This window comes from Diospyros lotus, chromosome 13 (genome assembly GCF_014633365.1).
Source record: "Diospyros lotus cultivar Yz01 chromosome 13, ASM1463336v1, whole genome shotgun sequence".
Lineage (NCBI taxonomy): Eukaryota > Viridiplantae > Streptophyta > Magnoliopsida > Ericales > Ebenaceae > Diospyros > Diospyros lotus.
This window is the reverse complement of record NC_068350.1, coordinates 34,724,289-34,751,292: the sequence shown is the minus strand read 5'-3', so window position 1 is coordinate 34,751,292 and position 27,004 is coordinate 34,724,289. Positions and strand designations below refer to the sequence as shown.

The following is a 27,004-nucleotide window of genomic DNA, read 5'->3' as shown; positions in this document are numbered from 1 at the left end:
GTTTATACATACATAAAATAAGAAATTCAATTCACATCTTCACATTATATAAATTTTACCATAAAATTTAATTCTTGATATTTCTTATAAAATTTTACATATTTTACTGCTGGGCTATGTCGGTGGAGCATATTCTTCCTTCTTATCTGCTGTGGCCATGACAATGTTGACAATCAAGAAGGAGAAGACAAAGGGCAGAGCAGGCACATCTTGATTGGCAGACACCACATTATAGCCCCCATTCCACCACTTAATTTGCTTCTCTATCATTTCATTTTCAAATGTATCCTTGCCACGTTGGAACATCACATCGAGAGCTTGAGGTTGCAAATCAATCTCCAATCTTCCTAACATGTACATGAGCTTACGTGCGAGACCAATAACATTCTCACAAGTTCTTTATAAGATATAAAGATATCAAGTGTACTAACAAAAATTATAATATTTTTTAATTCTTTTTATATTTTTGAGATTATCGTCTTTGTGCGATTGCTTATCACTCGTGTCCTCAATTTCGACAAAAAAGATAAATCGCAAATGGAGATTTTATCTCACTACACAAGACAAGAAATCAAACGTATGATTTACTAATGCGAATTTTATCTTATCATGATTTAATCGCTTAAGTTATAGTTATATTTAATCTGTTATTAAACGTTGAGTGTCACGTCATGACAACAATTAAGGAGGGCAAAATGGGAGGACGGGGGGTTGGGACCCATTTACCCTACCCTATTTCACCATACTCCCCTGTTGTTGCCCAACATGTCAACGTCAAGCAACATAATTGCTACCTGATGCGAGCAATAAATCAAATCTCAAGTTGTACTAAGTCTTTATTTTTGTTTCTTAACATTGTGTTTGAGAGACGAATTGAATGACAACGAGTAGAAGGGGGTTCTTTATCACTCGAAAGCAACTAATAATGCGATGTAATTAATTTGATAGTAACAATTGTCTATCTATTTTTTTTTTCAATTGGTGAAAGTATTGTTTGTAAATTGCTATTTAAGTTTTGCTTATTTTATTATTGTAAAATATTTTATTTATTTTCTAATATTTAGATGACCAAAAATAGATAAAAAATAATTTGTGCTGGTAAGTCAGTTTTGGGTAGGATGTCAAAATTAAGTTATTATTACTATTTTGACAATCAATCACACATATACATAAAATATTATTTTTTTAAGACACATAATAAAACATTGTTAAATCTTTTATTATTTAATTTTTTAAATAAAATTATTTTAACTTAAAACATTTATGTAAAAGTCCCAAACATAATTTTTGGATAAATTGCATTGCAGCCTTATAATTTGAGTTATTTGTATATATATATTTTTATAATTTAAAAGTATTTTGTGATTTATTCTTTTTACATAATTACCCATTGTTAATTTAAAATGTCTATCAATAGAGTGCCTAAACATAAAAATTAAGACTAAAATTATATTTTTATATTTTTTAATGTGTTCACTTATATATTTTATTATTTTAATTATATCTTTAGATTTACATTTTTGACTCAATTAGTTTGATTTAAACAGAGTGTGACATATAATTTATCATATTTTATTATTATTTTTTATATATATAAAAAGATAAGGGTTAAATTGATTAAAAAATATAACTTTGATGACTTAAAATAATAAAAAGTTCGGATAATAATATGAAAAAAATATGAAAATACAAAGTTAAAAATATATTTTCAAAAATATTTTTTAATTATATTAAATTTTTATATAAATGACCTAAATTATGGTAATTTATCTTTTTGATAAAAATATTAGTGGCCCCACATAGCTAGCCACGTCCATGGGCGCTCCTATAGCCAGTCCTAAATTTACTTTAACCAGGCAAATCACAATTTTAAGGCATTCCTAGTGCCGTTCTCTTTTCTGGTAAAAGTTGCAATTTCCCTGGCAGTAATAGCATCTTTTATACACCTATAAAGGCGCACGCCGATGATGGCAAAGCGCAGAGAGAGAGTGAGAGAGTAAGTCGCCGGGGACAGCGGTTCCATTCGCCGGGAAATCGGATTTTCAGGTTTGGATTTATATTTTGATGCTCTCTGTTGTTTTCAGAGTTTGTTTTTGATACCGATGCCATTTTTGTGTTACATAAAAGAAATTAAAATCTCAAGGGTTTCTATTTCGATGCAAATGATAAAACAATCAGATGAACTTCGTAATTGTTTTGGCGACCCTTTTACGAGGTCTGACTCATGAGATTTGATTTTTCTTTTCTTCCATTTTCTGATCAACCAAACGGACGGAGTTGAACTAGCTTTGCAATTGTTTAATTTGAGAAGTTTCATTATTATGAACGCGCTGCAAATCTGTGATTGTATATTATCAGTTTTAATACAGAATTTTAGTACAATTTAACCTAGGACGATGGCAATTTTAGTAAATTTGATACTAACCTATGGAATGGCAACAAGTAGAATGAGGTTTTTTTTGTTTCAATTGTCTATCACTCCTCATTTAAATGGACTAGCTTTCGCTGGAAATTTCCAGTGAGGAAGAAAGTCTTTGATTCCTATGTTTTCAGTGTTTTTTAATGTAAAATTTAGACCAGAATTGATAATGTGACAGTGAGAAAATCTCTCTCTTCCTTGAACTCTTACAGGCAAAGATAATATAGAGATCCGCTTAGAACTCATTGGCAGTGTGATATGCCGTATGCGGTGCGTGAAAATTTGTTTATTGGCAACATTAGTGACGCTGCAGAGGTTCTTCAGAACGGTGGTGGGGAGATCACTCATATACTGTCAGTCCTTAGTTCGGCATCAATATCATTTTTTTCTGAATGGCGAAGTGGTCTTTTGATCCCTTCTAAAGAGATTCGGAAGGTATATGCTGGGAGCGTGGGGCCCCAGGATGATTCAGGTGACACTTCAAAGACTTCTTTGTCACCAGATAAGCTTCTGTACGTGCTAGAATATGCTGGAAAGGACTTGAAGTTTGTTAGAATGGCAGTGCCGCTTAGAGATATGGAGGGAGAGAATTTGTTGGATTATTTGGATGTGTGTATAGATTTTATCGAGAAGAGTAGAAAAGAGGGATCTGTGTTGGTGCATTGCTTTGCTGGTGTATCAAGAAGGTATGTCTATTTCTACTTTATGGCTGTGTCATGTTGAGGCTTCTTTGCATTGATGCTTTTGCGGAACTAAGGATTTGTCTCTTTATTGTTAATGATCAGGTAGGCTTTAACTTCGTTGTTTTGTTTTGTTTTTTTGCTTTCTCTTTTTCTGTCGTTATGTGCTTTATTTTAGGATTATGCTGACTACTTGATCATTTAATACTGTACTTAATGAGGTTTGGAACATGTAATATCATACCATAAAAAGCCTATGAAAATACAGACCCCTAGTCTAATATCCCCATATCTTGTGCTCTTTTCTTCTTTTTAAACTTGCCTTGCGAGTAAGAAGAATGGGAAGAATTAAGAATAGATAGTTGAGAGAGAGAATTAATTAATAAAAACTTTGATCCTAGTTATGCCAAAAAATTGATAGTCCTAGTGCATCATCAAGAAATGATAAATAAATAATAAGGAAAAGAATAGATTGAATATATATGTATACATGTAATTAGGTTGCAATATTGTCCTTTTATGCATAATATATTCTTGTAGCTTTCTCAATGAATGAGTTTTTTGACAGTTGGAAATAATAGCTCCGGGTTGTAATGGCCATAACCCTCCTTCATATTCTGTATAGAATCTTCATTCACGAAAACAATTTGTCTCCTAAGCTATCACTAAAAACCAACTTTTAAAGATGCAAATAGTAAGTTTCCGCAATATCTTCAATTCAATGCACATGTTCTAAGGAAGTTGCAGAACCAGAGGCAGAATTGATGGGCAGACAAGGGGAAGAGAAAGGTAAGGGAAGAAAGGAGAGAAGAAAAAGAAGGAAGACACATACACACCCACATGGAGGTAAACTAAACTCTGGTTCATTGTTGCATGGACAAAATCATGATCTTTAGTAAGCCTATACTTGAATCCAAATGAAGAAGCAATCTGAATTAAAAAGAGAATGAAAAGAAAATTAAATCAAGCCTAAGATTTGATCTTCCTTGGGTTTCCTATAATCTGTATGTTGCTCTTCTCCATGTTCTCCACCTTTTCATGTATTATTTTGCTTTTCTTGATATAGTGCACATTTTCCCTTTTTCTTGGAACAAAACCATTATAAAATCATTGCCATTAAAAATTCATAATCTCAAGGTACACCTATACTTTAATTCACATGGTTGTTTCTGTACACGACGTTGCCCTTGCTTCGGAAGAAGGCTATTTCCACAACTCGAACTTGTGACCTTTCAATCATAAAGAAGCAACCTTATTGCTATTACCAATGCTCACCCATTGAATAAATCAATTTTCCATCTCTTTTTTTAGTTCTTGATTTACAATGCATCGGGAAATTTACTGTAGTTATCTTAACCTACATCCTTTTTATCTATCCATATTCTTGTGTTGACATCTTAATAGAAAGTGGTTTTTGTTGTGCAAAGCTCTAACTTCTTGTTGTGCCTATACTTCAACTTCTATCCACATTCTTGTGTTGACATCTTCATAAAAAGTGGTTGTTGTTGACATCTTATTTTGTATGAGGTTGGAAAGTAATAATCTTTTTTTATGTCTATTTTAAGGAAAATTACCAAAAATAAAAATGTTGAACTTTCAGCTTAGTTTCAATTTTAAAACAAACTTTTAATTTTTCAATTCACACACCAAACTTTTTTTTTTTTTTTTTTCAATCGTGTAATGTGATCACTATTAAAGTGTTGTCTCGAGTATAGGATTAGAAGATCAGTGAAAGCAGTGCACTTTGAGGGCCAATGAAGAATTAAATAGAAGTTTATATCCCAATCTGTAATTAGTGATAGTTGGGGGGTTCTTGCTTAACATGGACATAAGCCAAACATCCAAACACTCTTTAAGTGATCTAAACTATGTTTATGTCCTGTCCACATTTCATATGGGATCTTAAAACCTATAGCAGCTGAAGGAGAGAGGTTTATAATATAAGTTGTTGTATTTACAGCTTCTCCCCAAAAAGTTTTGGGTAATTTAGCATGAAAGATCATGCATCTAACCCTTTCTAGCAGGGTCCTATTCATCCTTTCAGCAAGCCCATTTTGCTTTGGATTTCCAGGGGCTGTCAAATGTCTAAGGATTCCATTTTCTTTACGTAGTTGAGAGAATTCTTTGTTACAAAATTCTAAACTATTATCAGTTCTAATGATTTTAATTTTGCTACCTTTTTGGTTTTCTATCATGGTTTTCCAGCCTTTAAAGGCTTCAAAAGTGTGGTCTTTTGTCTTAAGAACATACACCCAAACCATCCTTGAAAAGTCATCTATAATTGATAGAAAATACTTAGCTCCACCATGAGTCAATGTTTGGGTAGGACCCCACAAATCAGAATGAATATAATCTGAAGGTGCTTTGGATGAATGTATGGCAGTTTTGGAGAGTTTTACCTTAGTAGATTTCCCAAATATGCATGACTCACATTTATCTAAATCTGTAAGTTTTCCTTCGCCCAATATCCCTTGCTTAGATAATTCCCTATGGCCTTGCTCGCTGATATGAGCTATTCTATAATGCCAAAGCCTTGTCTTATCACAAGTTTTTAATTCAATGGCTGCAGCTTCTCCACACACCATGGAAGCTTGCAGCACATAGATTCCATTATTTAGGACTGCTCTCATACTTATTAGAGAGCCTCTAAATACCCTTAGGACTCCACCATCTCCTCTATAGGAGTAGCCACTTCTATCTAACTCTCCAAGGGAAATTAGGTTTCTTCTCAAATTAGGAACATATCTTACAGAATTCAAGGTTTTAATGGACCCATCATGCAGTTTGATCTTTATATCTCCTATGCCTTTAATCCTACATTCATGATTATTTCCTAACAACACCTTACCTCCTTCTATTCCTTTAAAATTCAAGAACCATTGCCTATGGGGTGACATGTGGGAAGAGCACCCGGAATCTAATATCCATACAGATGTTTCTGTATTTTCAGATATTGCAAGTGCATTGGCATTATCATAGTCATATTCACAAATAGATGAGGAATTTTCAGTCTTAGGTCTATCTAGGAAATCCTTCTTTTTCTTAGAACAATTTCTCTTAATATGCCTTTCTTCATGGCAGTTATAACATTTTATAGTTTTCCTACCATTCTTGGATTTAGACCTAGATCTTCCCTTTTGCTCAGAGTCCTTTGTATCGGATCTAGACCTAGCTGTTAACACATCCCCAACTGTGCTCTTCCCATCTACCCTATGCTGCAATTCTATTGAATTTAATGCCCCTATTACATCATCTAGGGTTAGGGTGTCCTTGACTCCCTGCCATGCTTTAAAATATCTACAAAAGTCTCATATGATTTTGGGAGAGAATGCAACAAGACTAATGCCTTGTCTTCATCATCATATTTGACCTCTATATTTTTCAGATCTAGGCACAGTTTATTAAAACTGTCAATATGGTCTTGAAGCTTTTGACCTTCATTCATTTTAAAAGTAAAGAACTTAGCCTTTAAATACAATCGACTTGATAGGGTCTTGGTCATGTAAAGACTTTCTAACTTAAGCCAAATTTCTGCTGTGGTTTTCATTTTTGATACTTCTGCGCAACACCGTATCCCCTAGACTCAATATCAAGGTATTATAGGCTTTCTTGATAATCTCTTTTTTCTGTTCATTTGAGTATGACTTAGGCATTTTTAGTTCATCGTCTAAGGCTTCTTCCAATCCTAAGTTCCCTAGTAAAGCTCTCATTTTCATTTTTTAGAGGCCAAAATCATTCTGGCCATCAAACTTTTCAATATCATATCTAGTGGACGACATTCTTGACACTATTTCTATGACAGGAATTTTAATCAATGAAAATCTTAGGCTTTTTTTATCTAAAGACCAGCTTTGATACCAACTTGTTAACTTAGGAGCACTTAGAATTAGATTTCTTAATCAAAATTCACTGCCTCACCAAGCGCACACTCATAGATCTTGAACGACAATAGAGATGAAATCAAAATGAAAGTAACAAAATGTAAATTGACAGAAATTTAAACCAAACCACAGAAGAATACAAGTCATTATCTTGGTTCAGATTGCCCCTTAGGACAACCCTACATCCAGCCTCCAAAGCCTCTGGAGAGCAACCTTCTTTGATTCAGAATGATCATAGTACAATTCCTCACCCTCACGATTACAAGACTTCAAGATTACAAAGACTATCTTATCACACAACCTTTCCTCTCTTTACTTCCTCGTGAGAATGAATCATGCCTCTATGCCTAGACTGCTGTCCTACTTATAAAGAAACGGGGCGTTAACTTCTAGGAACTTATTACCGGTATAGATATTTTTGATTTTGACCCCAAACTAAATTCTATTTACAATCTGGAAAATCGCCTGTCTATACCCTTAAAATCCAATGCATCTTAACTATCAATATGCTGGATTTACTTGAGACAACATTCTAACATTCTCCCTTATGGTCTTATATTTCATTTTCAGTAAAATTGAGCGAGATCTTTTCTTTCTTCTCTCACGAGTTTCTTTTCGTGCCCTAGGTTTCTGCTTCACTTTCACCAATCACAGGATTTGGTCGCTTCCTCATGCTAGCTAGATCATAATATTATCTAGAAAGCAAGCAAGCTGGTAGTCTAACCTGATTCTGGCTCATGAACATCAACTTGAAGCACTGCAGTTGTTCTCGGATCTGACTCCCTACTTTCTCTCTAATTTGGCTCGCCATCTCTTCACGCATATGAGATAACTCATGATCCAGCTTCTTATCTATCACCTCATAAATTGTTCCTACTTGCATATGCATGTCCGACATAGTCGCGGTTATCTGTTGAAGCTGCGCCTCCATCTGCTTCATTCTTATTCTATCTGCCATTGCTTTCTGTGTCCAACTGAAAGTCGGAGGCTGAGGTTCGGAGCTCTAACAATTCAATCTCAATTGTCGATGATTGTGATCATCGAAATTCCACCGCGGATTCTGCCTTCTCGCAGCCTACTGTAATCGCTAAGGGTTATAGAATCTCCTAACTCGCTTGCTGCAACCATTTCCTGTACTTGTTGGAATTCGCTTAGCTCTATAGGTATCACCTATATCGCTCCTCCTAAATTGATCACCTCGGCTGCAGCTTCTTCGAAATTCTCTTGCGATCAACTTCGAGGATAGCCTTGCTCATCTTGAAATTCTGATTAACTGGAATTACTTTAGGAGTCATCGGAATCACCGCCGAACTCACCTGGCTTGCTCACTTTCAAAAGTCGAACTAGAATTTCTGGCTAGCTGCTCTGTTACAATCACTGCAAGTCACCTCTGTATCAGCTTCACTAATTTGTCGTTATCACCCATAATGACCGTGAACCAACTGTTAAAATTTCCAGAATCCAGTCAAGAACTGTTGGAAGTTAGCTGAATTGAATTCACCTTCCTTGATCAATTGTAAGAATGTTTGGAATCTCCGTTAAAGCTAATTGCAATTTCCAAGTCGAGAGTTGCTCCTCCTATTCGGTTATGATTGGTCTTTGATTTCACCGAACTCGCTGGAATGCTTGAATTTGCTGATTGTTGAATTCACCAGGACTCACTGAATCCCTGCTCGATCAATTCCACCAAAAATCGTCAGAATTCACCTAGCCTTACATTGTTGCCAAGATCGCCTGAGTTATCTACCAAGATTACAACCTAGCTTGCTCCTGAGAACGTTGTGGTTAACTGCTAAGCGACTTTACATAAATCACAGCCAAGTAGCGTTGCTCTGATTAGCTCTATCTGAAACATTTCTAGAAATCTCCTTGGGTCAGCAGTTAAAACTTCTTGAATCACAACCGAGGATTGATAGCTCTGATACCAAATTGTCAGGGTCCTAGGGTTTCAGTAGAGAATTAGAGTATATTTTAGGAAGAATTAGGGAAAGAGGGGGAAAAACAGAAGGAGGCAAAAGAAACAGGGAGAATTAGGAGGGAGAAAGGGAGGAAGAGAAAGAGACTGATCCGAGAGGGGGAGAGAGTTTGGAGAGGTCAATTAGAAGATTCAATTGATTTATTTCTAGATAATGCATCTACAATAGCCCTAGTAGTTTTTTATAGTTACTTCAACAGTTTAACAGAAATTACAAGAGGCTAAATAACTACCACCAACAACTTAGCAGAATTAACTACTCTTGGGGGATAATCTACTACACTCAACCCCCAACCCCACCATAAGCTATTATACATCCTAGGGTCTTGACATGGAAGTGCCCGGAAGATGGTTAACAATACAAGGAAATGGTTGAAAAAGATTGGGTTTATCAGTTCCTTATCGGGCTCAACAAGGATCTAGATGATGTGAGACGAAGAATCCTAAGTATCAAGCCCCTTCCAAGCGTCCGAGAAGCCTTCTCAGACATTCACTAGGAAGAAAGCAAGAACAAAGTAATGCTAGGCACATAGCATTCTTTCTCTCCTATTGAAAACTTTGCATTGGTAGTTCAATGAGCTTAATCTAATCGTAACAAGTAGGAAAGGAATAAACCAGTATACGAGCACTGTTATAAAATCGAGCACACAAAGGACACATGATGGAAGATACATGGCAAACTAGCAAATTGAAAGCCGGCACGAGAAAGAGAGGGTTGTGGAAACATGGCTGAGTCTTAAAATACTTTAGAGACTAACCCATTCGGCAAAGAACAATTTGAAGTCCTCCAAAAGATGCTACAATAAACCCTCTAGAGCACTTCTGCCCCAATGGGAACCGGTTCACTCGCCCAAAAAGGTAGCTCCTTGCATGCACTAAGTGTCCCAATGGGAAAATTCAAAATCTTGGATAGGAGATCTGTTTTTGTTAAGCTTGAATCTCCTTTTGGGTGACATACCTTATGATAGGAGATCTGTTTTTGTTTAGCAATTATAATTCTTGTCATGGTAACTACACTATTCATATAGCTGATAGATCTCTCTCAAGTAAAGAGCACAGGTTCTGTTATGATTTCTGGAAAAATTAACCTTCAATCTGTTCTTTATGTCCCTAACCTCAATTGTAGCCTGCTTTCGGTGAGCAAATTTACAAAAGAGAGAAACTACATCACTAAATTCTCTTCTAACCTGTGTGAATTTCAGGAATCGGGCTTGGAGAAGATGATTGGTAGTGCTAGGCTGTGTGCAAGACTCTACCTACTTCTAGTCGAAGATGCCTGCAGACCCCAACCATCACAAAGACCATGTGTGGCCTTGAACTCTAGCATTAATATTGATAGTCTAGTTATGTTGTGGCACTATTGATTAGGACATCCAAACTTTATGTATCTTAGAAAATTGTTTCCCTCTTTATTCAATGAGAAAGCAGAAACCTTTCAATGTGAGATTTGTCAACTTTCCGAGCATACTTGTGCCTCATTCTAACCTTCCTTGCAAGTCTTCTCACCCTTTTTCCATGATACATAGTGATATTTGGGGACCCTCTAGAATTCACAATATCACTGGTTCTAAAGGGTTTGTCACATTTATTAATGACCATACTAGACTCTCATGGGTTTTCCTAATGAAAGAAAAATCAAAAGTTGGGAAAATCTTGAGTTCTTTCACAACATGATTATTACCTAGTTTCAAGCAAAAATCCAAGTCCTCAAAACTGATAATGGAGGAGAATATTTCTATTCTACCCGTAGTGCCTATTTATCCAAACATGGTATTATCCACCAAACCTCTTATATTGACACTCCACAACAAAATGGAGTTGTCGAGCGTAAAAACAAACACCTCCTGGAAATTACTCGATCTCTTATGTTGGCATCCAATATCCCTAAACACTTTGGGGGTGAGGCTGTACTTACTGCCCCTTATCTTGAAAACAGAATGCCTTCCCAAATTCTGAAATTCAAGACTCCATATAAGATCTTTCATGAAATTTACCTACTAACCAGAATATTCTCCTCCATTCCCTTGAAAGTTTTTGGTTGTACTGCATTTGTTCACATTAGTCAGCCACATTAAAGCAAGCTTGATCCCAAATCCCTTAAATGTGTTTTTCTTGGCTACTCACCAAATTAAAAGGGATACCAATGCTATTCACTAGTTACCAAGAAATTTTATAGCTCCATGGATGTCACTTTTTTCGGAAACTGGCCCTTCTACACCAAAAATGATATTCAAGGGGAGAATCATACTCACGAAGAATATCATTTTTTGGTCCTTTAACAAACTACTGTAGTCTCTCAAAATTAGCTACTTGATCCTAAGGAGATACTTGTGTAGTTGAGGTGCCAAAAAACTCAAGAAGGATGTAGAGGACTGCACACCTCCGAATAATGACAAGAATTAGATCTAAATCTCGAGGAACATGAGATTGACACAGGTGAGAGCTCTCTTGAAATTGAAACTTGTGAACCTGAACCTGAAGCCAAAATAATTGAGCCTCTTGTTGATCTAGACATTCCTATTACCCTAAGGAAAGGAATAAGGTCCTATACTCTATATCCAATTGCCAAATTTGTCTCCTATAAAAAGTTGTTACCAACCTTACATGTATTTGCTACTCAACTTGACAATGTGTAGATTTCAAAAAATATTCATGAAGCCCTTAAGGAACCCAAGTGGAAGTCAACAATACTAGATGAAATTATAGCACTTGGAAAGAATGGAAATTGGGTAATCACTGATCTTCCCAAAGGAAAACATTTGGTTGGGTGCAAGTGGATTTTTACAGTAAAATACAATGCAGATGGAAGCTTAAACAGGTTTAAAGCTGCCTGGTTGCAAAAGGATTCACCCAATCCTATGGTATAGACTATGAGGAAACGTTTGCATCTGTAGCAAATTGAATTCAATATGAGTCCTACTGACTTTGGCAGCAATCTTGGACTGGCCTCTTCGCCAATTCGACATCAAGAATGTTTTCTTAAATGGTGACTTAGAAGAGGATGTTTATATGGAAATCCCTCCAAGATTTGAAAATCAAGGTAACAGTGGGAAAGTCTGCAAGCTTAAAATATCTCTATATGGACTCAAACAATCTCCTATAGTATGGTTTGATCGTCTTACCAAAGTTTTAAAAATGTATGAATTTCTACAATGTCAATTTGATCATACCTTATTTGTAAAATTTTCGAAAGAGGGGAAGAGGGCTATCATTATTGTGTATGTGGATGATATCATCATCGCAGGAGATTATAGTGAAGAAATTAGTAATACAAAGAAGCTCCTAGCCAACAAGTTTGAAGTAAAGGACTTGGGATTCCTCAAGTACTTCCTTAGGATGGAAGTAGCGTGCTCAAGAAAGGGAATTTATATTTCTCAACGGAAGTATATCTTGGACTTACTAAAAGAGACAAGAATGATTGATGTAAACTGATAGATACTCCAATGGACTCAGTAAACAAATTGGGTGAAACCAAAGGAGACTCACTCACAGACAAAGGATGATACTAGCGGCTTGTGGGGAAACTCATCTACCTTTCCCACACTTGACCTGATATCGGATTTGCAGTAGGTATGGTAAGCAGAAATATGAATAATCCTACAAAACTTCACCTTAAAGTCGTCCATCGCACCCTCCAGTATGTAAAAAGAACCCATGAGAGGGCCTCTACCTCAAGAAAACTACAAATGGAGATGTAGAAGTGTACATTGATGTAGACTAGGCCAGTCTATAACAGATCAAAGATCACCCACAGGGTATTGTTCCTACGTTTGGGGAAATCTCGTTACATGGAGAAGTAAAAGACAAACAGTGGTCTCTAGAAGCAATGCAAAAGCAGAGTTTCGTGCTATGTCCCATGGAATTTGTGAAGGTATATGGCTTATGAGATTACTCGGGGAATTGAAGGTTCGATCTAGCACCTCTATGAGACTACTTTGTGACAACAAGGCCACCATAAGCTTTGCTAAGAATCCGGTTCATCATGATTGATCCAAGCACATAGAATTGGATTGACACTTCATAAAAGAAAAGGTTGAAGGAGGGATTGTCAAACTGACCTATGCTCCAACTATTTTTTTAGATTGCTGACATCCTAAGGCTCTCCTGCAAAATACATTTGAGAATTTGAAGTCCAAGCTGGGTATGCTTGACATACATAACCCAGTTTGAGGGGGAGTGTGCTCTATTTTCTAATTTAGGAATCGGGGATGATTTTCTAATCGTATGGAATTAATGATCAAAGTCAACCTTCGGTTTTTTTTGGCAGTCTCCTAAACTGTATAGTTTCTTAAGCCATATTTAGTAGTTTCCTAAGCTATATTTGGAAGTTCTTACTTCTATATAATTGTACTACTCAATCACAGGAAGAGAATGATGTTCATTATTCTCCAAATTCTTCACATGGGTCACCCTCTTCTCTCTCTCTCTCTCTCTCTCTCTCTCTCAATATAAAGAAAATATGCACATGGAGGTGGCGGCTGGCAGCGACTATGGTTGTTCCTCCCTCCCTTCTCTATTTGTGTGTGTGTATCCAACCCTCAGCAATGGGGGTTATGGGTTCTCTGCAAACTAAATCCTTGAACATCAAACTGACAGCTCTCTGTCAAACCAAGTACCTCTACAAACTAATCATTTGTGCCACCCACTACGATCTGAGAAATATGGATCCAAAACAAAACCAAAAAAACCAGAACCACCCAACAATTAGACCCTTCTTTTGCATCTTCATCCATCAGCAGATCCAGAACAGTCAGACCATGAAGCTTAATTCAAAATTCAGTGCCCTTTCCTTTTTATAAAAAAATATCAACAAAAATTAAGAAAAGCTACAATCCACCCCCAAACAAGACTCTAGAAATATCACAAGATTAGTGGGAATATCAGTATGAGATTAACATGTAACTCATTTTGTCCTTCAGATAGGGAGGGAGGGATACCCCATGAAGTTGACACACAAATTAGTGCTTAATTTGGTGGCATTGCTCATGAGAGTAGAGCTGAGGGAGGGAGGAAGAGTACCCCATGAGATTGACACACAAACTAGTGCTCAATTTGGTGACATTACCCATGAGCATAAAGCAGAGTGGGGGTGGCCATGGGCTATCACATATACACTGCCATGATCTTCTTGCTGTGCAAGTTGGCAACTTAAACACCTTTTCATTTTCATGGTGGAGTAGGCGAGTCGCTGGGGTTGGAGAGGGAGGGAGAGGAATAACTATTGTGGCATGTGAAGGTGGTCTGCCGCTGCCACCGCTGCTGCCATGTGTATATTTTCTATATATTGAGAGAGGAAAGAGAACGAGAGTTAGAGGAGATTGATGAAGTGACAATTATGTGTCACCTCATCATCCAATCTACACTTTCTTGGTGCCATGTTATCATTTTAATAGCAAAAATTAACCGATGGTGATCACATTTCCACAATTGAAACAAAATTAAATCGTTTGTTCTAAAATTGAAACTAAGCTAAAAGTTCAATGTTTTTTTGGTAATTTACTCTTTGTTTTAAAATCATTTGTCAATGTCCTACTTGTTTCTCCAATTCATCATATGTCTATTCTAGATAAATTTGTGAAGTCTTTCAAGTCTGGTTGGGTTTGTATCATTAGACTTTCATTCCTAAGTGTGATGCCTGAAGGGCCCTATAATTTATTCTTTTGCTGTCCTTTTCTTCAGCCCTAGCACCTTGAGGAACACTCCATGATTTATTATTCACAGCACCAATGAATGTAGTTGCAAAAATTGCCAGAAACTTTTGCATTTTCTCGTGGTTTTGAAACCTACTTTCTGTTTATGTTTCTGACAAGAAGTTGAAGAATGTATCTGTTAAACTTTTGCCTAAAATTATTTTTTGGGTAAATTTTTTGGGAACTCCCATTTCACGAACCAAGAAAGATTGTTTTAAAGTTTCCAATACTCTTTTTTTAGGGCAAGAATTGACACAAAAATCAGGTGTTTTTGAAATTTTTGTTGTTTTCCTTTCTCAAATTAGCAACAAAGAAAACAAAATTTTGGAACATGGCCTAACAAAGGCTTGCTCTCGTTAGAAACCCACACAATACATTGAAGGATTAGATTTTCATCTCAAAGTGTTGTTTTGGATAGATTGAAGATGGAAGTTTATCCTAAAAACTAGAAAAACAAATAGAAGCTAGAAAACGTTTAAGTTCAAAAGCAAAAGTCTATAAGTATATATGCAATCTTATACTGAAAATCTATTGTAAATTGCATTTAAACCCCTTAAGGTTAAGACATCTCCCTCCTTGATATTTTGGAAATAACATCCCTCCTTGTAGGGGAAACCTTGGGGACAGCCTCTCCCTTCCTGTTACCTGTTGTCGACTGTTATGACACTTGATAAAAGTTGCTTTAGCCTTGATAGAATATTAAAGGGGAGTCACTAGTGCACCAGGTTCCTAGCATTGGGCTTGGGGAGGATCGTATTTCTCCATAGCTTTCCCCTTGTGTATTCGCAAAGAGGCTGTTTCCACACCTCGAATTCGTGACTTTCTTTTTAAAAGGGAGAAACTTTACTGTCATTGCTAAGCTCGCCCTTCCTTAATAAAATAAATTTACTAAGGAAAATATCTAATTAACTTGAAATTTGACAATTAAATTTTATAAACTAATGTCATAAATCTTTTTTTCATTTCTAAGCTACCTTGTTAATTTACTATTGGGTGCTTGGTAATCTAAATATTTGATAATTGACAATGAAAGAAGTATGGTTAAATAGTATTCTTTTTATAACTGAAGACAATCATAATTAGAGACCAAACTCTTGGCCTATTGTATGTATGAAGGCTTCCCCCATTGTCAAAGACTCAAAGCTAATGTGGTGGCTCTCATAAACTCTAACACCAAGAGGCAGTAAATTTCCATGCCATTAAATTCAAAATAGAATAAAATAAAATAATTTTTTTGGGCTGCTTATAAAATCAACCACAAAGATGCAGTAAGATAGGTCAGTGTTGAGCGAACATAGTTGAAAAGTTTTGGATTTTGGAACTGTTCACGGTATTACTCAAAACTCAAACATCGAGAGGCAATACAAGGTCAGTGCCATTAATTAAAAATAAATAAATAAATAAAGTCCATTGTGGTGCTCAAACTCGGCCACAAAAAGGTGATAAGATATGTGAGTAATAAAGCATAACAAATTGGAAAGACATGAATTTTGGAGTTTGAAGAGGATATAGGAGCATTTCTGGGGGCGACTATAGAGTGGCAAAGGATGAGTTGTTAAATGAGGGCTTCTGGACTAGAATAAGGTGCCAGTGACTAGCAATTGCCTTTGCCTGGGATCTTCTGAAAAAGCCACTGTGACCACTTCAATGTGACTGACGCAGTGTGTAGCATGGGTGTAAAAAAAACTACACCAAAATAAACCCTTGAAAGAGCAAACTTCAATGACTGAAGCGTGGCTTTCAAGAAGACGCAAAAACAAGACTTGTTTTGCTAAGAAAACCCAAATGGGTTGTTGAAATTTGTATTGAGAAAACTTGATTACAAACTCTAGATTCTAGACATATTTATAGTATTTGGCTAATCCAAATCCATCTAATATTTGGAAAACAAAATCCAACTAGAATCCTAATAGAAATAAATCATAAATAAAAGTTAACTGGAATCCTAATAAAAATAAAACCTTAATCAAACATGAAGTAGAATCCTAAATCAAGTAGAAACATGAAGTAGAATCCTAAATCAAGTAGAATCATGAATTAGAATCCTAAATCAAGTAGAAACATGAAGTAGAATCCTAAATCAAGTAGAATTCTAAAACTTAAGAAGTATTAAAATAACATTATGGCACTACTATTTTGATGATACTGTTCCGGTTTGGTTGGGTCGGCCTTGGGCCGAATCTTGATTGGTGACCTGCATCATTCACCTTCACTTGAGAAAAAATTCGACCTCGAATTTTGATCCTGTTTGGACAAATCCACATCCGGTAAGTACGAAGAGAGATTAGCCACATTGAATGTTTGGAAATACCCATATGATTAGGCAAATCCACAACATAAGCATTATCATTTATCTTCTTTGTAATCTTGTAAGGATCATTCTTCTTTGGCTTGAGCTTGTTCTTTTGTCCTGCTGGAATCCGTTCCTTCTTCAAGAATATCATAACTTCATCTCCAATCTCAAATACCTTGTGTTTTCTATACTTGTCAGCTGTCGCCTTGTACTTCTTATTTGTGCAACCTTTGCTTGACACCTTCCTGAACTGCTTGAACTTTTCTGCTAAGAGAACATGAGCAAAGACATTCCTCCCCTTCTTAGCCATATCTGCATTGGCATGGGTCCAACCATTGCTATGTTTGTTGCCCTCTACCTCCATTGTATTATTACTGTTAGATTGAGGATGTTGAACATTCCATCTTGAGCGCTTCTCTAATTTGGTAGATCTTATCACAAGTCTTTCTCCTCTCATTAGCTTTCTTGATTTTGACTCCTCAACAGCTTTTGAATTCATTCGTAGATTTTTCTTGCCAGGAAAAGCATTCTTTTGCAACTGTTTCGAATAAAAGCTTATTCCATGACTACTAACAGTCTCTCCATCACTTAAAATATTGATGCTTGAATCCTCCTTTGGTCTAAGCACTTGATCAGCTATAGCAACAGTTGAGTTAACTAGCCTAGGAGATCCAACACCCCTATCCACAAAGAGACCCATGTGACCATCTTGTTTTTGCAATTGCGAAGGTGAATATGTTCTTATTGCCTTAGATTCAACCATGTCAGAGCTTGAATAAACTGTAGAAGGATTTGCTACCATGACCTCCATCTCCTTTACAGTCACAAGTTGATAAGAAGAAACGCCACCATCATTGGGTTGTGAAGCAATGCCTGAGCCCTCGAGACTGGAAAATATCACAGTATGAGTCAATAACCTTGGAGTTTCTGTCATGTTAGCAGCACAAATCAGGCCTGAGTTTGTAGACGCTGAGGTTGCTGGGACAACATAATCTTCGAAATCAAGCTCCAAACTCATCGAAAAGCCATTCTTTAGTTTATACTCATCGTTTCCCCAATGGTTGTGTTGTTGTGCATTCCTCCTAACCTCTTTACCACTAGGGTTGGCTATCATACGACCAAGATCATCCTCATCGTCGCTATCATCCATTATTGGTCTTCTAGGATTAATGAGGACATGATTAATGGCTGGTCTTCCCGGTTTAACATAGCCGGCTTGATTCATGCCATTAGTTCGGTTTCGATTATCCTTAACTCGTTGTAAAACGCCCAATTGGTTGCGGATCCGCTCCAATTGCTGCTCCATTGTACGAGTTATTTCTCGTTGTTCTTTGATTGCTCTCCAAACCGCGGGCAGCCCTCGATTACCGTCACGAGGCTGGTTGCTACCGTTACCTTCAAGATTGACCACCTGATTGGTTGATGAACCGCTCTGATACCACTTGACGCAGCGTGTATCATGGGTGTGAAAAAAACACACCAAAATAAACCCTTGAAAGAGAAAACTTCAATGACCGAAGCTTGGCTTTCAAGAAGACGCAAAAACAAAACTTGTTTTGCTAAGAAAACCCAAATAGGTTGCTGAAATTTGTATTGAGAAAACTTGATTACAAACTCTAGATTCTAGACATATTTATAGTATTTGGCTAATTCAAATCCATCTAATATTTGGAAAACAAAATTCAACTAGAATCCTAATAGAAATAAATCATAAATAAAAGTTAACTGGAATTCTAATAAAAATAAAACCCTAATCAAATATGAAATAGAATTCTAAATCAAGTAGAAACATGAAGTAGAATCCTAAATCAAGTAGAATTCTAAAACTTAAGAAGAATTAAAATAATATTATGGCACTACTATTTTTGTGATACTGTTTCGGTTTGATTGCATCGGCCTTGGGCCGAGTCTTGATTGGTGACCGCATCAGTGACTACCCAAAATGCTGGATTTTGATGCATTTCTATCGAGCAAGAATGGGATATGATTTGTTAATTTGGGATTGCAAGTTAGATAACACATATTGAGGAAGAGAGATACATGATGGATGAGTGATGATATATAAGATTTGAAAAAAGAATAAATATAAATATTTTATATAACATTAAGTAGGGATATATGGAGAAACATGTATGAATTCCAACAACAAAAAAAGAAGTGTTGGAATGGCATAATTTATGGTGATGATGGAAGGTCGACATAAGTGTAAGAAGAGGACAAGGGATGATGGTGGGTCATGTTATTTTATATGCATGTAGAGATTGAAAAGCATTTGGGTTTAGTTGATGGTCTTTAAAGGAAAACTTAGCTTGGTTTATGGGGAAAAATAATCTTGTCTGCATTAGTCTATTGGGACATTAAGTGGTGACATCTGGCAAGGGGTAATTGTAATTATCCATACTTTAAAGAGGAGGATGTACTAGTAGCATACAACAAGGGTTTGGATGTAATTTACCCCATTTTTGATATATATGTTAAAGTAATAATTTAATACTTAAAACATGTAGAAGGTCCACTAGTCCATTTGCATAAAGGGGACAAGAACACAGTTTGGCACTAAATGTCAATACAAACCAAAAGCAATTATACTAAAATTAAGACAATATCAAACTCTAGGTCTTTTGTGATCCTTACTCTAAATAAGATTTCCTAACAAATAAAGTTCAAAATATATGATAGACTATAAATATTATTCATAGGGCTTTTAAAGATTGTGAAGTAAAATGGTGTTTTGGCAAGGTTATAGCTATCTGTTGATAAAAATTGAGAAATACCTAAACATTAGTTCAATTAACTCTATTGAGGAGTGGGGTTTACAATACATTTTTTATTTTACTTTATTTTAATTTTTTTTTGGTGGGGTGGGGGGGGGTGTTCTTTTGCTACGAAAAATCCCTTGGTTCTATTTGTTACAAGGACAAAAAGGTACTTATGCTAAAAAATAAAACTCTTTTCTTAATTCTGCACTTTATATTTTCAATGGAACTTCAAATTAAGAATAATTTTAGTATTCATTGTCCGTCATTTCCACATAGTGGGATTGAGGCTTAGGCTTGTGATTGTTGTAGTTTTTTTTTGCTGGGATTGTCGTATTGTCCTTCATTGATTGTCAATTTTTATGCAGTTATGGAAAAGAAAAATAAACTATGTTTCCGCTAGGGAGCACCTGCATGGAACACTTTGAACTATGTTTAATATTAAGGTTGTAATTATTTTATGTTTACAACTTTTCTTTTTAATTTTATTTGGTTGCAGTGTTATGCATAATTAAGATTGTATATTCTTGTGCTGGATATAGTCAATTGTGATATCAATTATAGTTAAGAGCATCTCAAGCATACAAGGCTTCCCGCTTTACAAGGATCGTGTTTGTATACTATCTTACCCTTACTTTGCGAATATATGTTTTCATAACTCAAACTTATGATCTTTTAGTCACAAAGGAGGAAGGTTACCGTTGCTAGCAAGGCTCACCTTCGTGATATCATTTATATTAAATTAATAATGTTGTATAATTCAATCTCTCATTTTCCATAGTATTTTGAAACCAAGTTTCAATTTTTTTTTTCCTTTCTCCCAACTGCCCCTAACTCTCATTCCTTTCTATGTTCTTATCATCAGTTTAAATGTAATGACTTTATTCTTTGATAGTTGACTAAAACTTGGTGTGCATTATAGTTGCTTCTGAATATTTGCTTGTGTCCTTTATGTAATGAGATGTATAGACCTTGAGACGTGTTTGACCTTTTAATTGATGAGCTTGTATAAATATTTATATCAAATTCAATTTAGTTTCCAGAGATTTCTGTATGTTTTCAAATTCAAATATATTTCTGAGCCCCTATATTTTCATGTCAATAAACATTTCTCTTTAAGCTAATTAAAAATTTAAAACAACACAGTAAAACGGGAATTGGATCCTAGCATGGCACAATGACAGTCCTTAATCTCCCCATAATTTCGACATTTTATCCATGGAGCTTAATCAAATCAAGATTTAGCTGAAACCTGAACCGTGTTGGTCCAAATCCTGAATTGTATAACTTGTTACATTTCTCTAAAGCCTTTGGTTCTACAGGAGTAGAAGGTGCTTTATTTTACATGCACAAAATAATTGTTACAGAATTTCTTTCAATTTCAGAGGCTTTGTCTACTAATCATAGCTCCTCTTTGGTGAATTAGATGTTTCCAAAGTCTACAGACCACTTTATTCTATTGTCAGTCTGATTAATGTAAAGATAGAATCCATAGAAGTCACTCTTCCTAATAAACTTAGTTTTCTGCTTTATCAAGTTATTTGTGCTTACACCCTTTTGCATGGGCTTGTTACAGTGCAGCTATTATTACTGCATACCTGATGAGAACTGAACAACTATCTCAAGAAGGTTTGAGCAGATCCTTTTTCTGATGCCCTTCTATCTTATCAAATTTGCTCTGAGCTGCCTTTTTTTTTGGTATGAAAATCAGATTGGTTATAAAGACTGTTGTAATCATGTTACTCATGTTTGGTTATTATTTTGTTTTCCTTTTTCTCTTCAGATGCGCTTGAATCTTTGAGGCAAAGCTATGAATTTATTTGTCCCAACGATGGTTTTCTGGAACAGGTGATAAAAGGCAGTATGTTGTGAATAGTGTTCCAAAGTCATCTTAGTTATACTTCTCAATGCTTGTGGCTCATATAGGTTCAAGATGATTTCTTCTTTTTTGCAGTTGAAAATGTTTGAAGAAATGGGTTTCAAGGTTGATCACACTAGCCCTATATACAAGCGCTTTCGTATGAAAGTACTAGGTCTGATTCTTATTTACGTACTACTACCTTTATTTTATTCTTTTTTTTGTGTTTAATTGCTTTATCTTTATGATTATCCCTGTCAGAGGTGTATATATTCTGCATGCTCCAGGAATTGTTCGTTTAGTTTGCTGTTTTGTTTTAATTTTGAATTTCAACTCTATAATCTGCTCACTTGAGAAATTTTATTATGCTTTAAATGATGGGCCAACATGTTAGTACAGCAGAATTCTTAAATTATAGTGACAAGGAAGGAGCACTATGATATGTCAAGGCATGTAGGATGATGGCAGGAATTCTGTTTTTTTTTAAATTGTTTTTACCTTTTTCTTAAGCAAAGTGGTTGGTTATTTTATGCAAACTAAAAGAACCAAACTAAACAGCAGCCGGTAAGCTTACCTTTTTCTTAAGCAACGTGGTTGGTTCCTAAACCAAACTTAATACATTTAAGTTTGGTAGGCTTTGGGACTGAATTGAAATGTCATGACCTGGTAAGTTTACCAACTGCTGTTTTATTACCAAGGATTAACTTGTAGCATGTGTACACCTTCCTAAATCCATGCAATAATGTCTGAAGATCTGTTTGGTATTGGTGTCAAAAACTTGTTTGTGCTCTCAAAATTAGAGCAGTTGGAAAAGGTACATTACAATCCCCAGGTTGTGTGCAAAATCGTGGTGCCCTTGAAAATCATTTTGTGATGCTAAAGCCCCATTTGGCAGCAACCAAAAAGCCAACATTATACTTTCCTGTAAATTAACTGAACTTAAAATGTCTAGAATACCTTATTTCTTTCCTTTTCTCTTCCTATCAACCATTAGTCACCATGGCCCTTGCACTTCTCTCAACTATCCACTAAGTCTGCTGTGTCTCCTAGCTAACTCTTTTGTTGCCAAACCTCTTCCACTTCATGAGAAACTCTCTATAGGTCTTCTGTAAAGGGGTAAACATTGGATCTAAGAGATTTTCTTTTTAACTTTCTTCTTCTGCACTTTGGCTGTAGTACTTTCCTGCATTGGCATGTTGTGAGATGGCCTTCCACATCAAGGCAGTAAGGCTTGAAATGGGTGGCATGACAGACAGGATGAATTTTCATTCATGCTGAAGCATTAGTCTTTTATGCTCATTGGCAAACGTTCTTTACAATTGTGATCAGTTCCTCATAAATGCATACTAATCTTTTGTTTCATTCTTGCATGAACTTGCTTTCTTCCAGCAATAACTTGACAACTACATCTACCGCATTGAACTCTAGTAGCCCTTATCATTGTCTGAAAGTTTCTTTTATCTTGTTGGCAACATCCACATTACAATTCATTGTAATGTATCTATATTAACTATAACAACCCTTTAAATTATTATTCAATTGAGAGAATCACTTGCACGACATTGATATTTTCTTTTGATTTTTTTTATTACCAAAAACACCTTTTCTTTTTGTTATATCTTTCTTTATTTTCTTCTCCTTCCCTTTTTTTAAAAAAAAATCTTTTTCTTGGAACTTTGTTGTCTTAACTCATGTGGAATGATTGATTCTTAATATTGATGAAGGAAAGAACTGAAATAATTTTGGGTAAAATTCCACCCAAACCCCTTGTAGTTTAGGTTATTTTTATGGAGACCCATTATGGTTTAAATTTAGTATTTGAAGTCCTTTGGGTTTTGTTTTTTTTTTTTTTTTTGGGAACATCCCTGTCTGCTAATTTGGAGTTTAATGGTGTTAACAAATTATGAAAATGATGTTTTTAATAAATGTCAAATGCTAAATTTAAAACCACAAGGGGTCTTTATAAGAAACTAAACCTAAACCATAAGGGTAGAATTTACCCTACCTTTTTTCACGTCATTGGTAGCTTGACCTAATGGAAGGGGCTGCTTCAAATTTCATCGCGGAAGGAGGTTGTCTTGGGTGGTTGGAGGTTCTTGGAATTGACAGTTCCTCCCTCCCCTCAGGGCAGTTTTGTGGTTCTTTGGTGGTTTCTGGCTGGCTAGGTTCTGTCCTCCGTTGGGGCTTCCAGCCTAGTATTGTGGAATTTGGCAGTTTGCTTCTGCTTCAAATTTCATCATGGAATGGGGGTTGTCTTTAGCGGTGGGTGGTTTCTGGCTTAGCCCATTCCCCTCAGGGCCACTCTACTGTTCTTTCTGGCCCCTTTTCCTTTTGGGGCTGCTTTTGCTGTGCTCCTTAGTATTTTGTTTTTTCTTCACCATGTTTGTTTCTGCCTCACATGTTTGAGGCCTGCTTTGCTGTGGTTTCTTGCTTTCCGCTTTTTATAGGGCGCTGATGTTTTGTTTCTTTGTTCTGAGCTAGGGTATGCCCCAGCTTTGTGTTGTAAACGCTTTTGCGCTTTTTTTGTTCAATGAATTTCTTATTTACAGGAAAAAAAAATGACCTAAACTGCTAGGGGGATGGGTGGAATTTACCCTAATAATGTGTTTGTATATGTCGGGCCTAGAAAAACACAAGTATTATATACATGCAGACCACCTTTGGGGTAGACATAAAAACAGAAGAATGGAACAGAAGCCACACGAGGTTTATGAGATGCTGCACACCCTAGTGTAGGGGTTCTAGACCTTTTTCATTGTCATTATCAAAAAAATAAATAATGGGCCAGTATAGAGATGACAATAGAAACTCCAACTCTGTTCCCCTCAGTGTCACCTCCTATTTGATTCCAATTCCCCATGCCCATGTTTTTTTTTTGCTTGAAGAAATGCAATAATACATTTTGGTTTAGAACATGATGTTGGATCATGAGCCTTCATAGTCCATTGGCTTAGCTAAAGGGACGGGACTTGGGTGGGCATTGCAACAAGGAGTTGATAGTTGGGTGGACAATGTGGGTGAGTTGTGGAGTTGTCATCTGTGTAGATTGGATGGGTTATACGGGGGTGGTGGTGGGAAGGAATGAGATAGGTTGGGCAATGATGACAAGCTAAGGGCTGGGTTGGGGGTAGCTAGGGGTTAGATGGGAAGTTTGGGTGGCCACAGGTGTAGTTCTGGATGGTTTGTAGGAAAGGAGAAGAAAAATATGAGAAGGAAGAAATAGAAGAGTTCACCAGAATGATTTTTTTTTTAATCTGTTCTTGTTATCAAATATTTGTAACACACTGTAATTTTATTGAAATTAAAAATTAGGTAGTGAGCCTGAGAACATATACATGTAGAAGATGTCATGTTGCCTTGCCTAGAATTTCAACATCTTAGGAACTTATAGAATGTCAACACATGCCAGACACTCCCTAACACATCTGGAGCTCATGGTAAACCTACCTATGCTGGATATTAGGTTGGACATATATTCCATACTTCACCCTTGTAGTATTGCGTTGATATGAGCATCTTAGGGCTATGCCTCTTGGACTCAGGATGAGTACTAGCTGCACGTGCGTCGACAAGTCTGAGTTTCCTAAATCCTAATCTTCAAATTTTGGAATATGTATTGGTATGGGCATTATGTGTGCTCATTGGTAGATGGTTAAATGGGATGGGTGTTGCATAATATTCTGGAATAAAATGCTAGTATTGTCTTGGAATGTGCTTCAATTAATAAAGTTTTTGAGGAAAAAAAAGAAGAGATTTTTATCACTTACCAATGTTCGAGTTTTGAAAATTTTCCCTCTTATTAAATGACCTTTTTCACAAACATTGTTAAAAATGAGAGGAACCAAGTATCCAGTTTGGATAAGAGTGGAAACATATTTCGTACCCTTGTAATAGCCAGTAGTAGACATGGGTGTGTAAGGGAAAACAAAATAGTCTCTTAGGGGCAATCAAAGATCAGATAACCATGTTTGCAAGCCTAACATGAAATCTTCAGTTTTATAAAAACTTTTTGGGGCTAATAGTTATCGTCAAATTTTTTGTTTATTAATAGTTGTTGCTATAAAATATCATTATCCTATTATATGTTGTGCAACCACATCAAAAGAGAAAAACAAAAGTCTGCTTGCATATGTTTAATTAGTATTAAGTACATTTATAATGATAAGGGGGCATATATTATAAGGGTATATTGGATTCTGGACTTTTACAAATTTCATATGAATTTTCTTTTTTCACAATCATGATAGGTGATTCTTACAATCGTGGAGAAAGAATAGATAGTTCCAAATTTGGGGCTGATCCTGGCTTGCCTACAGAAGAAATCTCGTCTGAGATAGGAACAACCAGGAGTGGAGGAGTTTCTATTCCTGCATACCGCTGTAAGAAATGCCGGAGAGTTGTTGCCTTGCAAGAGAATGTGTTGGATCATGTTCCAGGTGAAGGAGAGACATCATTTGAGTGGCATAAGAGGAGAAGTGGTAACCCTTTCAACAAAAATGATGAAATTGAGTGTTCATCCATCTTCGTTGAGCCCTTACGTTGGATGACAACAGGTACAAAATACGAATATCTTCTATGCTGTAGATATAAATTAACACTGCAAAACAAGCAATAATTGGTGGGCATAGATTTGGTGTCCTTGAGCCCAGATTTGATTGATGACTGACAGATATATTGTTAACTTATGAATTGATATGAACCATTTATTCAATCATATTTCATTTCTCCAATCCATGTTGGTTTCATTTCACTGTAGAAGCTATCTATATTTGCTAAAGTGGGAACCATTTCTTTCCGTTGCAGTTTTTTTTTTTTTTTTTTTGGGGGGGGGGGGGGGGGGTGTGGATTCTTTTGTTGCATGTATACTGTAATTTGCTTCGAAATTTGTGTCATTCATACTTGTTTTCATTGTCACCAGTTCAAGAAGGTGCATTAGAGGGCAAGCTTTTATGTGCGCACTGTGAAGCTCGCTTGGGTTATTTCAACTGGTCAGGCATCCAATGCAGTTGTGGTAGCTGGATTACCCCGGCCTTTCAGCTACATAAAGGCCGAGTTGATGTTAGTACTGTCTAGTGATTTTCCAGCCGAAAGAGACGTGGCTACTAGCCTACTACCATAACCTGGGGGAGTTTCATCTTTCTGTACTCAGCATCTATCCAGTAACGATCTTAACCGTGTTACCAATTATTTGGAACACAATTTTTAAGTTGAGAATTTACAAGGGAAAAAAATGATGGATGTGTGAGAACCTATTATTGTTCTGAGCTTGTTCTTTGCATGAGCTCTTTTGACAATCAGCATAGATAAAGTGAAGCTTGGTGGGTAGACCTTTTTATGTTCATGGTATCAGGTTAAGTCACATGATCTGGTTATTTCACATTCATATGCTTGGAAGACTTGGTTTTCTGTTGCACAGATCTTTTGTGTGAGAATATATACACTATTTCTTATA

The 27,004-nt window shown here is 36.1% G+C and overlaps 1 protein-coding gene across 1 annotated transcript; it reads left to right on the top strand.

Annotated features, from left to right (window-relative positions):
- Nucleotides 1–1,890: 1,890 nt before the first annotated feature.
- On the top strand, nt 1,891–27,004 carry LOC127787806 (uncharacterized). Its single transcript, XM_052315811.1, has 7 exons — nt 1,891–2,046; nt 2,632–3,105; nt 21,271–21,323; nt 21,478–21,542; nt 21,649–21,727; nt 25,800–26,105; nt 26,471–27,004. The coding sequence occupies exons 2-7, from the start codon at nt 2,678–2,680 to the stop codon at nt 26,623–26,625; spliced, it is 1,086 nt and encodes a 361-aa protein (XP_052171771.1). The 5' UTR covers nt 1,891–2,046; nt 2,632–2,677; the 3' UTR covers nt 26,626–27,004.

What these genes read in the sequence shown, in the direction of transcription:
- LOC127787806 (XM_052315811.1), top strand. Translation starts at nt 2,678, where the DNA reads ATGCCGTATGCGGTGCGTGAAAATTTGTTTATTGGCAACATTAGTGAC. An exon ending in TTTGCTGGTGTATCAAGAAG is followed by an intron (nt 3,106 to 21,270) that starts GTATGTCTATTT and finishes GGCTTGTTACAG; the next exon opens with TGCAGCTATTATTACTGCAT. An exon ending in TGAACAACTATCTCAAGAAG is followed by an intron (nt 21,324 to 21,477) that starts GTTTGAGCAGAT and finishes TTTTCTCTTCAG; the next exon opens with ATGCGCTTGAATCTTTGAGG.